At 44.1% G+C, this 14,982-nt stretch overlaps 1 protein-coding gene across 3 annotated transcripts; it reads left to right on the top strand.

The window, feature by feature from the left end:
• Nucleotides 1–196: 196 nt before the first annotated feature.
• On the top strand, nucleotides 197–8,808 carry ACP1 (acid phosphatase 1). Of its 3 annotated transcripts, none has more exons than XM_061559748.1 (6): nucleotides 197–291; nucleotides 2,493–2,566; nucleotides 4,725–4,838; nucleotides 5,978–6,039; nucleotides 7,100–7,205; nucleotides 8,042–8,808. In XM_061559748.1, exons 1-6 carry the CDS (start codon nucleotides 261–263, stop codon nucleotides 8,117–8,119), a joined length of 465 nt encoding a protein of 154 aa, XP_061415732.1. In that variant the 5' UTR covers nucleotides 197–260; the 3' UTR covers nucleotides 8,120–8,808. The 3 variants fall into 3 exon arrangements, with proteins under 3 accessions (XP_061415732.1, XP_061415733.1, XP_061415734.1); XM_061559749.1 differs by lacking the exon at nucleotides 4,725–4,838 and adding an exon at nucleotides 4,497–4,610 and having other exon boundaries at nucleotides 207–291; XM_061559750.1 differs by lacking the exons at nucleotides 197–291; nucleotides 4,725–4,838 and adding exons at nucleotides 293–407; nucleotides 4,497–4,610.
• The last annotated feature ends 6,174 nt before the right edge of the window (nucleotides 8,809–14,982 follow it).

Raw genomic sequence — 14,982 nt, 5'->3', positions numbered from 1 at the left:
CAATCCGATTCTTTTCGGGGGCGAAATTAGTTTGGAATCGCACGGACACGGCGGATGGCGTTCGTGAATAGTGAACGCCGCCGCGACTGCGCCCATCATCCCATACGGCCGCCCGGCCTTTTTCTTTGGGGGGGGGGGGGGGGGGGGAGCGCGTCATTTCTGCTGCGTTTACAACGCAATCAAGACACGTTGAGGAATCGATTCGTGCGGTGACAGTATCGCTCTCTCGATTCTGGATCGCCCGTGGAGGCTGCACTGTCATGGCTTCGTCCGCGCTCTTCGTCTGCCTCGGTGAGGAAGGAGGAGGAGAGGGTTGAGGAGGAGGAACAACGCGGGGAGGGGAGGTCTCGCGTACACGGCGCTCGCCTTTACACATGCGCGGTGCCCCAGCTGTAGTCGAAGGCGAGGTGGGTGGCGAGGGGAGCCCCCGGTGGCAGCTCTCCCTACGTTAATGGTGCGCCGGGCGGGTTGCCCCTCCCGGTTGGCTTCGTGTTGCTGCTCCCCGAGCCCCCGGGGTGACGCAGGAGTGTGACGATGGTGGAGTGAGGGAGGAGTGTGGCGATGGTGGAGTGAGGGAGGAGTGTGAGAGAGGAGTGTGACGATGGTGGAGTGAGGGAGGAGTGTGAGGGAGGAGTGTGACGATGGTGGAGTGAGGGAGGTGTGAGGTAGTGATGAAGGCGTGTGAGGGAGTTGTCTGAGGTGGTTGATGTGGAGGAGAGTGAATGGTGGAGTGAGGGAGGAGTGTGACGATGGTGGAGTGAGGGAGGGGGTGAGGGAGGAGTGTGACGATGGTGGAGTGAGGGAGGAGTGTGAGAGAGGAGTGTGACGATGGTGGAGTGAGGGAGGAGTGTGACGATGGTGGAGTGAGGGAGGGGTGAGGTAGTGATGGAGGCGTGTGAGGGAGTTGTCTGAGGTGGTTGATGTGGAGGAGAGTGAATGGTGGAGTGAGGGAGGAGTGTGACGATGGTGGAGTGAGGGAGGAGTGTGAGAGAGGAGTGTGACGATGGTGGAGTGAGGGAGGAGTGTGACGATGGTGGAGTGAGGGAAGGGTGAGGTAGTGATGGAGGAGTGTGATGGGAGTTGTCTGAGGTGGTTGATGTGGAGGAGAGTGAATGGTGGAGTGAGGGAGGAGTGTGACGATGGTGGAGTGAGGGAGGAGTGTGAAAGAGGAGTGTGACGATGGTGGAGTGAGGGAGGAGTGTGAGAGAGGAGTGTGACGATGGTGGAGTGAGGGAGGGGTGAGGTAGTGATGGAGGAGTGTGAGGGAGTTGTCTGAGGTGGTTGATGTGGAGGAGAGTGAATGGTGGAGTGGAGCACGAGGCCCTGGGGATGGGCTTCTGTTGCTCGCGAGCTGGGAGAGCTCAGTGCCAAGTGGTCGTGGCACCCGCACCTCCGTACGGCGCGAAAGAAGTTCACACCGTACATGCACCACCAGTCAACGTCGCCTACACAAGCCAAATGTCAGGATGTGTGAGTGCCTGCGGTGTCATGGTGTGGGGAGCGGTGGTGTAGTGGTTAGCGCTACGAACCTGGCGGGTTCGATTCCCGCTGATGGCCAACACCAGTGACGATTATCTAAACCGGTCCTGGGCATCCCCTAGGTCGACTCAGCCTCAAATGAGTACCTGGTTGCGGAGTGTAAACTTTGCCACTGGGGAGACAAAGGCGGCCGGGCGTGGTTGCTGGCCCACCCACCCCCTCGTGTGCCGTGCCGGCCTTCATAGGCGTTCGCGAACAGCGCTTGGCCCAACACTCTGTTAAGGCTACACGGGGGATCTTTGTCTTTGGTGTCATCAGTGGCCAGCTGTGTGCATGGCTGCCTGCCGCTAGTGGTGAGTGAGCCACGTTCGTGCTGCACGTAGACAGGCTCTTGACGGGCGTGGGTTCTTACTTTTCGTCACGACCTTTACAATCGCCAAACCGGTTTAGGGACAACATAACAGCCTATAGATTTGTTTAACTTAAAATAATGTAACCTAGACGAGTACTGCATCATCATTTTGAGAAACAAAAAAAACCAAGTATTTTAAAACATTGCTTTTACCACTTCTGAATTATAACTCGTGTCGCACAGTTATTGAAGTCGACTAGATTTGTGTGATTTGATACCGGGTTATCGTCACCAAGCTCCCTGGTCATTTACAGCTGTCTTAATACAGTGAGCGATGCACATTGCCTGCAACTTGAGCCCTGCAGCCTCTGCCGCATCAGGCACGCCAAACTTGGGCACACCCTTGCAGCCTATCTCCCTTCCAGGGCCGTATAAACATTCATGGACCTGTATCGCACTGAATCTTGACTTAAAGCTTTCGTGACTGCAGGAATTCATATTCAAAGTCACGTAGATAATCTAGATAATCTACGTGACTTTACCGAAAGACCCAAAGAATATGTATCGCACTGCTTTGTGGTTTTGAATAGAGCATAATAACACTGCTAAATTGCTCACGTGCATCCCAATGTTAATGGCAACCGTTGTGCTTTCACTGCAGGTAACATCTGTCGCTCGCCTATTGCGGAAGCCGTGTTCCGCAAGATGGTAACAGAACAAGGGGTTGCCGACCAGGTATGTTTCCGTAATATGTCATTACCTATCGTAGGTGCCTCCTGATGAGAGTAATTGTGAAATAAATAGGTGGACGGCAACAGGATGGAGAGCTTTTTTGGGATACCAAACTGAATATGAAGCAACATGCCACAATATTTCTAAAATTGTTTAGAATCTGTGTATATTATCTGCTATGACATGGATCGTATACATAGGAATATTGAACAAAAGTCGAATACCGTGCCAGAAAAAGCATGCAGATATGCGTGCTTAGAATTAAAATTAAAGAAAGGAGCATGTGCAAGTTAAGAGCCATCATTGACTGTTAACAAAATCAAAGCAAGTGAGTGGGCTTGAGCAGGACATGTTGCGAATTTGATCTCTTCTACTGGAGCCCTCCAATTGCTGACTCACGGCACTGCTGGTGGAAGAGCCTACATTAGAGGAAGCTCGAGGGGATATTCTATCCACTCCGTGCTTCTGACCACACTTGGAGTAGGTGGGCATACCCACACTTTACCCCATAGAGTGCGATCTGCCAATTAACTATGGTGTACCTCCATAATAGAGGTTTTTGGGTTAGATCGGTTAAATATATAAATGTGTTTTATTCTTTGGGTCTTTCAGTAAAGCCACGTAGAAAAAAAAATGTCACGACGTTTCGATCCCAACACAAGCAATCGTCATAATTTTTCACCTGATGACCTGATGACGATTGCTTGTGTTGCGATGAAAACGTCGTGATATTTTTATTATTTTTTCTACCTACGTGGCTTTACCGAAAGACCCAAAGAATATGAATTCCTGCAGTCATGAAAGCTTTAAGTCAAGATATAAATGTGTCGTTGAAACCCGCCACCACCCGACGCAGCCAACTAGTAAAGGTTGTCACTAGTACAGCACACCGGTGTGTTGGAGAGCCAAGAGCCACAGCATTTCCAATCTGAGTACGACGTTTCGCCAGTAATTACAACTAGCTTCATCTGGCGAAACGTCGTACTCAGATTGTAAATGCTGTGACTTGGCTCTCCAACACACCGGTGTGCTGTACTAGTGACGAATTGGCATGTTCTGTTTACGTGACAACTCTTATTAGTTGGCTGTGTCGGGTGTTGGCGGGTTTTAACAACACATTTATATATTTACGCGATCTAACCCCAAAAAACGCTATTATGGATGATATTGGTCGCGAAAGCCTATGTGTTAAACTATGGTGTAATTATTTTGCTTCGGGGGGGGACAGGCATGGCGGAATTTATTAAACATGCCACGTCGTTTTAACTGCCGTTGCCGGGAGATGGAGGAGAACCAGCGAGCGTGAGCACGCTTGGGTCCAGTGTGCTGACCATTAACACTGCGGCAATTTTATTCTATTCTCAATTAAAAAACCTGAACATGTGTTTGTTGCTCTGGATATTTCTATAGTGCATTAACCTGTTTTTCTACCTTTTTTATATTTCAGTTACCAGTAATGCAAAAATATGAATTTAACTACCCGATTTGAAGCGGATGACAGTGGCAGCCAAAGCATTCTTAGGGTTTCAAGAGACAAACTTAAAGAAACATGAGTTAAGAGGTGTATTGTTAGTGTCAGCACTTTTGCCTTATCCCCTATCCACCACAAACACTTGTTTTGGTTTCCCATCCCCAGATTTATTTAAGGTAATCCAAGCAAATTAATTGATATCAAAAAGCAGAACGGAGTCGTTTTTAGGTAAAAATCAGTGTTAGCCTTTTCAACTTCTTGTATTGTCCTACACTGTCATCTGCATTCAAGATGAATATTCCATTCATAACACCTTAAGTGAGAAGTGCAATGTTTAAAATAAAAATTATGCCAGTTTATGCGGTGGTTGTAAAAGGAAGGCTTGTATATTTGTGGCTTTACAAATTTTTCTGTAATTTCCTTTTCACTTTATTTCCACCTCACGTGGTACTCATTATGCAGTGGCATATTGACAGTGCTGGAACCTACGGGCATGAAGCAGGGAGCCCAGCAGACTATCGCTCACAAGCCTGCCTAAGAAAGCACAAGCTATCCACAAACCACATTGCTCGAGAGGTATAGTCTCCCATCTCCCATCAACTCACTGTGAACTGTCTGTGTGTGGTTCGCTCTATCTCTCTCCACCCACTCTCCCCACCCACTCTCTCCCCTCTAACGACCGTCATGCAGTGGAGGATAGACAGTGCCGCAACAAGTGACTGGAACATTGGAAGCTCCCCTGACTCACGAGCCCTTGCCTGCTTGAGTAAGCACGATGTAAATGTCAACCACCACGCCCGGCAGGTGCGAAATAAGGGGCTTGGTGCCACGATGTCCTTGAATTAAGTCTGTCATCTCTATCGTCTATTAACTATATCAAACACTCTAAGGAAAATGTTGCATGTGAAATGGCACTAAAGGCAAAAGTAACTTTTCCGTAACGATTGTGTAACATGAAACGTATGCAAATTTAAAGCATGCTTTGAATAAATGTTCGTGTCGAGTCTCAATAATATGGGGGTTTAAAAGGCCAAAATGGTAAACTAGAACATAGTTTGAGAAAATCAGTTAATTAAATTATTTTATAGAATCTACTGAGGCGAACCTTGCTTCCAACGCTTGGAGAATGTTTGAATGATAAGATACAAATTCAGGGTTCCAAGCATGCAAAAACATGTGTAGACAAAAACAAAGTCATTTAAATCCAAACTTTTAAGTCAGGAGCTTGGAAAAATACCTGAATATTTAACATTAACTTAAGTAATTAAAAATGATATATAAGTAACTATAAGCATAATCATATTCATGACTAAAATATATTGCAAAACATTCAAACTGTAATCATTAGGTCACATGATTGTGGAGAACATGATACTTTTTGCCATGACATTGAGGCATCTTGAAAGATTTACATCCAAAATATGTATTTCTCAGTTTTCGAATTACAGTACTTGATTTACATCTCATAATAAGTTGGGAAATGTTATTGCATGGGTTTTGTTCCTTGTTTGGTTTGTACTTTTATTCATAGCATCTGAAACTGTGTTACACCTTAGATATTACATTTAAATTGGCAGGTGTGCCATTTTATAACAAGATGTGATGTCTGAAGCACTCCCCCCTCTTGCTATTACTCCCACTCATGCCACTTCATACGCAATTATTTCTTCCCTTCTCTTTTCTCACCCTTCACAGTTTAAATATCACACAGTGATCTCCATTTTTTGAGACAGATGGTCACACCTTCAGATTTATAGGCGGTGATGGAAACGACAAAACATATTTTCTCTTCTGTTCTGTGATTTCATCATTTGCTAGACTTTCTCCGCAGGTACCTTGTTTGTAAATAAAGTGAATTGGGAGTACATTACTGACAGTGAACTAACTGTTTTTTTAAGTTGTTTGATGATGAACTAATGCATCTTTTTGTGTGTCTGTTTTAGATTACAAAGGATGACTTCAAAACATTTGATTACATATTTTGTATGGACGAAAGCAATCTCAGGTTCGTTTAAACAAGTCTGGGCTCCAAGATGTTGTGCTTCTCCCTGCCCCCCCTATGTCGACTCGGCCTCAAATGAGTACCTGATGCGATGTGTAAAACAACTCCACTGGGGAGACAAATGCAGGCCGGCCGTAGTGCTGGGCGCCCACCTCCTCGTGTGCCGTGCCTGCCTTCATAGGTGCTCGCTAAGAGCACTTGCCCCAACATTCCGTTGAAAGTTATACAGGGGATCTTTGTCTTTGTGCGAGCCTATGAAATATTGATTTCGCACATGTGCACTCAATGTTTTGTTTATATCCAAAGGCATTTTAACTTTTACTCTCTTCTCATGAGAGTCGATCCCCTTCCCTGCCACTTGGTCACCTACAGTTGTCTTAGCCTCTTGAGGTAGCTCACTGTTGCTGGAGTCACTGGCATTAACAGCATTCGTACATATTGCAAAATAGCACTCGAATGTCTTGTTCATAGATGCTTGGTGGCTCAGACTTCCCGGGAAAAATATTTTGAGTATACAGCCATAGCCAGAGGTTGTCTTGACATGTTCACAAACAACTGTACAAAACTGCTAAACATTTTAGGGATTTAAATTTCGCCTCTCCTCGGGCTGAAGAATTATTAATCACGTGTGTGCAGAACAAATAGCTCATGGACACAACTCAAGTCCACAACTCAGTTATTGTGATATGGCCCTTTGTATGCTCTCAGATGATAGCCTATTATGATATTACTTGTGTATTATTGCTCAGTTTTGAAAGTGCTTTACGGTAATTCACTCAGTATAAATTAAAATCGAGGTTTGAAAAAGATGCATTGTTTTAACTTTTCAGCATTATTTGTTTCGTGTCTGAAGTTGTTGAATGGGATGTAATCTTGAAGATATATAATCTTATACATTTAAAATGTACATTTATACTCTTGCTTGTTGACTCGCGTGTTTGATAACGACAACCATACATTGTGTAAATGTTTGGCATTTGGATAACAGTGTATCGGTAATATTTAAGGGTGGGAAGAAGTACACTTCAAATTGATGACGGTATGTGTGTGTTTTTTTTAACAGAGATCTGCAGCGATCTGCTAAGAACGTGAGCAACTGCAAGGCCAAAATAGATTTGTTGGGGAAGTTTGATCCTCAGAAGCAACTCATCATCAAGGACCCCTACTATGTAAGCTGTGAGTGTGTGGTGCCAACGAGTGATGTGTTGTTGTTAGGCAGCACGCGGTGCCACAAAATCTCCATAAGATAAGAAACGTAAACGAAATGCATCGTGCTGTATCACTGGTTTCTCAAAGCATCATGTTCCGTGAACAAAAGATGCATAAAATGTCCTGTTTGTGTATATATTGCGGTAAAAAAATCGGAATGTTGACTGGTTTCATTGACTCCATGCTACGCGTAGACGCGACTATCCGTGCTTTCGGTGACCACACACGGGAGCAAGTGCGCATGCACAGCACGTTTATTTTTAACTGTGGGTGAGAGTGAGATTCGCTTTTGTGTGCTCCCGTCCTCGCCTAATCCTTCACTCTTCCCGTGATGGTTCTCCCACCCTCCCTCGTCTCTCTCAGCGCATCGCCCCATCTCCTTTCCTCCATTCTCATTGGGTGGTCTTATTTGCTTTAAATACATTCCAAGCATCACTTGTGTGATTCACTGAGAATATATACTGTTTGTTGTAACTTTTTGCCGCGTAAAAGTGTTAAGAGATGATACCGAGGCCCATGTTTACCTAACTTTTAATGATTCTGTCTATTGCAGTGTTTTATGGCTAATTATGTGAAATGATTTTTTTTATGTGTTACTTATGTTTGTGCGACTCATTGATCACGATAAATGCATAGTAATGGATTCTTGCAACAGTTTTAATGGTAAACTTAACCATATGATATTTACCAAAAATGAAATGTAAGAAGATGTGGCTATCATTTTGCAAATAAATAATGCAAAGTGTCAGCGTTGTTGTGAACTATAAAGGCTGATCATTCTTTGTCTTTCTCTCAGGGTGGCGATGAAGGGTTTGAGGAAGTGTACCAGCAATGTTTACGCTGCTGCAAGGCCTTTCTCAGCTCCGTGGCTTAGGAGTTGCACCAGCAGCAACACCACACGCACACACACATTTCCTTGCTCTACGTAATTTTACGGAAACAACAAATATGTAAATCTGTGCTTTCAAACGATTTGATTTTCATATTTAATTATGTTGCAAGGTGTTACCGAGTCCATGGATATGCATTGTTTTCTGGTGAAACTTTTTTGGTTAAATTGGTTAAACTGTGTCCATAATAGAAAATTAAGAGAGCTTGGGCAGTCCACATCACGAAAAGGAACGATGGCCAAACCTCCAGAACAATGGAAGCCATTGTCAGGGAACACACCCGATTTTATTACATGCAACATTTGCATTTAAAACAATCCATAACTACATGTGCAAGCTTCTCAGTGTGGGGCAGAATAGGGATACTATTTGAGTTTTTTTTTAACACCGCATCTTCCTTGCGGACAACCCAATGTAAACACCTTCATATGCCCCCCCTGCAATTTTGTCCACTTTAAACACATTTGGTTTGCAGCAGCTCCCTTAAGTTGTCCACGGTTTCCAGTGCAAAAATCTCTTCCTCCACTGGGAATCCTATCTTTATTGCTTAAAACTAAACAACACTTGGTACATTCATATATGAACAAACTGTCATAACATTTGCTTATAATAAGCTTAAATCAAAATGCATATTTTACTACAATATGCTGAATAAAAGTATTTCAACTGAAAACGTGCAAAGCAGTCTGGGTATTTCCAAGATGGCGGCTCAACATTGTCCCTTGTGCTGCAATAAAATGGCGTGGTGCGGTTACTGGGGAACTTTGAAAGATTAAGTTGGCTTCGGCAGGAAACATCGCTAAGAAGAGGAATAACTCCTGGCTAAAAGTAAATACGGTAACAGAGGAAGCCAAATATAGGGTAGTCTATTAAAATGTTGTCTTGATACTGGTAAAAAGGTCTCGTATAGCATGCCTCACTTCACACAATCACCACACAGACGCATTGTTGATTGGAGCGTGAACATGTTTATGAGTAAAGATATATAACCGCACACACTAACGTGGCAATACTGAAATAACAGCAGTCTATTACAAAATACTGTACTGTGGCATTTATACAGTGGAATCATAAGTTTACACGCACACATGTTTTACTTGTGCGACAATTCACAAAGCAATTACCTCTGAGCCCATTTATTTTGTTGCACAGGTGACCGCGCGAAGTCTTAAAAGATGGCTCTGCTGTTGTGATCTTAATTTTGAGATGTTTTCTGATATAAGGGAAAGCATTGGATTATAGAGATCTCGGTAGACCTGCCAAAAGTGAGAGGAGCAGCAAGCAGGCTGTTGACAGAGGGAATTCCTCGATGCTGCCAAAGAGAATCCCACCGGCACAGCTTACAATTACTCCGACGTTTACAGTTGTGGTGGTTGTGATTGATGTGTAACAAAAATAAAATTGGGCCCGAGAAATTCAAAACATAGTTGCCATTGAAATATATTTTATGCATTTTTCCGAAAATCTAAGTTATGCGTTTGGTTAAGTGAAATGAAAGCATACGCAATATTGGGGTAGCGGTATGGGCCTCGGATGCATGCATGCAGCAGCAACAACCGTATGACAATTTTTGTTGCTATGATCTTTAATGTTTGTTTAATGTTCACCAATATATTAAAGCACATTAAGGATCAAACATCGCAACAAATGTCATGTCACGGCATCACACGTGGGCAGTGTTGTGAGTGTGTGACGGTCCGAGCGGTCAGCGCGCCAGGCAGTGTGGACTCATCGCAAGTCGCGTGAGAAGTCTCGCACAACGCTTGTAATCTGAAATCAGGGTCGTGCAGAAAACACAAATCGCAGTCATTTAAAAGTTATCTTGAGCAACAAGCGGAGACACGGAAATAACGTGTGTGCATTTATGGCATATTTTGGTGATGGATAGGAGGTTTCTAAATACTGCATATTACAATTGTTCATGAAACGTTATTATTTAATCCAAATCTGCCACCAATTACACCCCACCTCCACTATTGGAGGCTTGGTCCTAGAGCCCAATCATGGCTTATTCGGAACCATCCAGTGTGGCAGAGAGACTCTCTCCGTGGGATGACCACTTGACTTATAACAAATTTGTACTCGCTGCGTTGAACCCAAATGGATTTCAGACGAATGGAAACCTCCACTGGGATTTGAACTCGGAGCCTTCCAGCTATGAGTCGAGTGTTGTGACCAATGCCATTCAGCCAGAGAATCGTTTATATGAAAAGTCAAAGTGGGTTTGTGTTTAAATCGCCACGGGGTGGTTCTGAGTCAATCCATCGGAATACCACGAAAGTAATATATTAAATGTTTTGATTTAAAGCTTTTGTGACTGCAGGGATTCATATTCTTGGTTCTTTCGGTAAAGTAAAGTAAAAGGGAAATAAAAAAATATATTAAACAAAAAAATTCTCATGACGTTTCGACTGCAACACAAGCAATCATCAGGTGTGAAATCTACAGCAAGAAAATGTCGTGATAATTGTATTTCATATTTTTATTATTTTATTATTTCTCTTCTATTTCTCTTCTTCTACGTGACTTTACCGAAAGAACCAAGAATATAATATATTACATTTTTTCATTTTAAAAAATGAAATCCGTTCCAAACCATACCAACGTATTTCAAACGTTCTAATGCACGTTTACTCGTTTTTTTTGTTCACAATTGTACAAACGAGGCTGGGTGCAGACTTCCTTACTTACACGCTGGTGTCATACAGTCCCTGGTGTTGTAATACAGCCGGCGAAAGTGCTTGCTGCATTCAGCGGGAAGTGATGCGCCTGCAAACAAACGATCTGACATGATTCTCGAAAACACTCAACACGTCAATGTAGCTCGCAGCCGTCTTCATTCTCAACAATTACGTTTCGCAACACGTGGGCGCCTCTTCCCACAATGCAACGACTTTATTCTTGACCGTGTAATTGTTTGCACCAAACCAAACTTAAAACCCCAACGCGTAATGCTGTTGGCGAATACTGCAGCGCCTCTTGATGCCAGATGCTCGCATGCCATTCGCACTTGGCCGGTGTCCAAAGAATAACGTGAGCCAACTGTGTCAATTGCACACGAGGTGCAGTCAAGCTGTAGCCACGATGCACCCTGGCTGGCTACGATTCCAGACCCACGGCGCTGTTAAATGTATGGCGGAGCATCTTCTTGGTTCTTTCGGTAAAGTCACGTAGAAGGGAAGTAATAAAATAATAAAAATAAAACATAATAAAATAATTCTCACGACGTTTCGGCCACAACGCAAGCAGCCGTCCTCAGGTGAATAATGAAACACCACCAGAAGTTTGGGGGAGTGAAGCTTGGTGGTGTTTCATTCTTCACCTGATGACGGCTGCTTGCGTTGTGGCCGAAACGTCGTGAGAATTATTTTATTATGTTTTATTTTTATTATTTTATTACTTCCCTTCTACGTGACTTTACCGAAAGAACCAAGAAGATGAATCCCTGCAGTTATTGCGGAGCAATTTACGTGGCCAAACACACCGCGTCTCGGGCTCTATTTTCAGGTAATTGTGCCCGCCGCATAATACTTTGGTGAATGGAGTCAGACCTGCCCGTCAGAAACTCACAGATAAATGTATCACGATGGGAGGAAGGTGGGACCAAAATGGCTTTGTCCTTGCGATACCCAATTCACGTCAAACTAAGTTAAGGCCGGGGATATTTGTGTCACATATGTTTATATTTAAGCATCGCTGATTTAATCCGATAAACGCAGCGATGCGACTCGTGCGTGTTCGCGCTGCACAACTCCGCATCCTTGGAATTCCACAAACTCCGCTGGCCAATCGCTCCCAGCAGGCAATGGGCGGCGTATCGATGGCTCTGGACGCAACGCTGCAGTGTTTAACGACGGCGTTCGCGATGGCTCGCTGTGCAAGGCACGAGAGAAGGCAGAAGAAGAAGATTGGGGGAGTGATGAGAGAGAGAGCGAACATTGGGGGGCAACGAGAGCTGAGAATGGGCAGAGGCGGTGAGAGGGATGGAGAGCCATGAAGGGCATCACTCGTCACATGTGTCGTTAAACCCGCCACCACCCGACACAGACAATTAGTAAGGGTGGTCACGTAAACAAAACATGCCAATTAGTTACTAGTTCAGCACACCGGTGTGTTGGAGAGTAAAACCCACAACATTTACATCAGCGTCACAACGACTGAACACGTTCGTCAACAACACTGCCGCCTTAAAAGGGAAAACCTATCATGCGACGTTTCGGGCAATGGCCCCTTTTTCATGGCACATGAATAGGCCCTAGTAGGACAGTGGAGGTGACGCAAGGGCTGATGCGCAGGTAACATGTAAACTGGTACCATAGTCTTTCTAGATTTGAAGTTTTCGTGACTGCAAGGATCCATACTTTTTTTAAGTATACTTAAGCGGTTGTTCTTTCGCTGTGTTTGTCCCCACCTGAAGACGGACGCTTGTGTTGCGCCCGAAACGTTGTGAGTTAATTTAGTTTTCATTTTAATTAATTGTATTTTTTACCTACTTGACTTTACTGAAAAAAAAAAAGTATGGTATCATATGCAATAAGGGATTCCTCTACTCCCGAACATTCGACTTACGAACTTTCAGAGATACGAATAAACCTGTCTGTATGTCCAGTTGCCTGTTCGGACCGAGAGTCGTGAGTTCAACCACTGCACAATAGATGGCGGTGGTGGAATCTACATCTGCAGAACGTGAAGAACCAGTGGCATCTACATCTACAGGAGATTATGCAACGTTTTAAGCAATTCCCCGTGTTTAGTGTACATGCCGTACAACATGTTTGGAATGGACAGGAGTAAAGTTGGACTTACGAACAAATCGACTTACGAACAGACTTATGGAACCTAACTCGTTGGTAAGTAGAGAAGCCCCTGTATATGCTTTGTCTACACCAGAGACAGCCTTAAAGAAGGCATATATTATCAGAGCATGTTTTATTTGCATGTTCACCACAAGTACGCGTGGTTAATGTAGACTTGATTCCTTGCAAAATTGTATATATTTTGTGTTTAAGCATCTTATAACCTCCTGTTTTATTGCCAGAAAGAGTTAAACCTATTCTTAATTTTCCTACTTTGACACTGCCAAAAAGGTCCCATGATGGTGCCGTATTGACGGACAATGAACGCATATCCTCGTCGTCTTCTTGGCCCAGCTGAATGACCTACACGAATTCTCATCAGCCACGTGCAAATATTTACATGCCAGTGCATGTGACTCTTCTTTTAGAATGACAACATATAAATAACCGCGAAAATTGTGCTTGACATATATAATGCTGTTACGCTTGTTTGGAAATGTACCATTTATGTAGTAAATTATCACTCAATATGTGGTTTGTCTTCAGCTGCAAGCTTGCATTTTTTACTTTCTCACTATCGGATCAATATCTACAGTGTTTCCGTGGGCATGCATCACTTGGACACGGCTATAAACCCTGCTGTCCCTCAAGGCTCGGGGTTTGTCTCCAATACTTTTTCTTCTGTCAATCAATAATTTATTATCTCACTCCAGCAGTCTTACCCGCAGTATGCTGCTACATTCATCTCGCACGGGACTTCCACAGCACAGCGTAAATATCATAGATCACACGCTGCTCAGTGTGTTTAGACATCTCCATTGATTATTACCACTGGTTTACAAATAACCCAAGCATACAGCAATGGTAATTTGGTTACCTTTCTAAACAACAAAAAGCAAGGTCATCGTTTGTTAAAACAAAAACAAAAAGGCGGAATCCTGCTTCCTAAGATGATTTTAAAGCGTTGATGTCTGCGGAGATCAAGGGGACAGCAAATGCAGCGTTCCCATTTGCAGACGAAGCTGGGTTTCTGAGAATGTCGTGTGGGAGACGAGCCGAGTAATTCGTGTCCCTGCCACTGCAACAGCAACAAAAAGGCATTCTTGATGCTGTGGGCTCCGCGTGCTGGTGAAACCCAAAGACTCACAGTCGCGCATCGGAACCACCGACGGTTGATATTCAAATTAAAAGCGAGAGATCATGATCCACTTTAATGTTACATGCGAGCAACTGGCACTCCTCATCTCCAGCTTCAATGGCCGAGAGGAATAACTTGGCCTTAAGAGAGCGGACCAAATATGCATTTTTTTGTACTCCAGAGTTCCTTGTGGGAAAAAAAACTACGACGGTACTGATTGTGCCATCGTCGAAAGCAATCAGGATGTCACGAGGCAAAATAAAACATTCAGAACTCTCGTAAGCAGTGCATCATTTAAGTGCTAGATTATGGTCCGTGGAAATAAATCTTTATCAATTCAATTGACAATTTCTCCACATTAGGGGGTAGTACTTACCCCCTCCCCCCCCCCCATTTGCCCTGCTAAGTGGCACGGTAGTCAGCCGGTTATTTTTTAAATTGTTAAATCTGATCTCTGTGCCACGGGTGCCTTTTTGAAGTCAAAACGTCTACCAAGGGGACAATCAATCTGTAATTGCAATATTCCACTGCACCCCGTTCCTATTTACCATGAACCCACACACAAAATGTGCCAAAAATCGCAAAGAAAACGGAACAAATGTCTCCCAAATCAGTGCACATTTTTAAAAAAATCTCTCCGATGTGATAACTATTTTTTTAGGAACTGAGTTCAGTTGCTGGAGAAACTCTCAGCACGTGGAGCGAAACGTCGAACATCGGTACGACCCGAAAACAAGGGGGCAGGGGGGGGGGGCCGTACACCGCAACCGCGAACTCGTGCTCAGTATTTTCAAACCACCGAGTCGGGCAGCCCCGGTGCAGGCCTGGATCGTGCTCATAAATCATGAAACGTGAGCAGCAAGTGATGGAGGTGGGAGTGGGGAAAAAGATCTCTCCCCAGGTCTCACTGAGA

The sequence above is a fragment of the Lethenteron reissneri genome, chromosome 26 (genome assembly GCF_015708825.2).
Source record: "Lethenteron reissneri isolate LAM-NWPU_2019-01 chromosome 26, ASM1570882v1, whole genome shotgun sequence".
NCBI lineage: Eukaryota > Metazoa > Chordata > Hyperoartia > Petromyzontiformes > Petromyzontidae > Lethenteron > Lethenteron reissneri.
The sequence above is the reverse complement of the archived record's forward strand: the minus strand, read 5'-3'. Positions and strand labels throughout refer to the sequence as shown.

What these genes read in the sequence shown, in the direction of transcription:
- ACP1 (XM_061559748.1), top strand. Translation starts at nt 261, where the DNA reads ATGGCTTCGTCCGCGCTCTTCGTCTGCCTCG. An exon ending in CGCGCTCTTCGTCTGCCTCG is followed by an intron (nt 292 to 2,492) that starts GTGAGGAAGGAG and finishes CTTTCACTGCAG; the next exon opens with GTAACATCTGTCGCTCGCCT. An exon ending in ATGGACGAAAGCAATCTCAG is followed by an intron (nt 6,040 to 7,099) that starts GTTCGTTTAAAC and finishes TTTTTTTAACAG; the next exon opens with AGATCTGCAGCGATCTGCTA.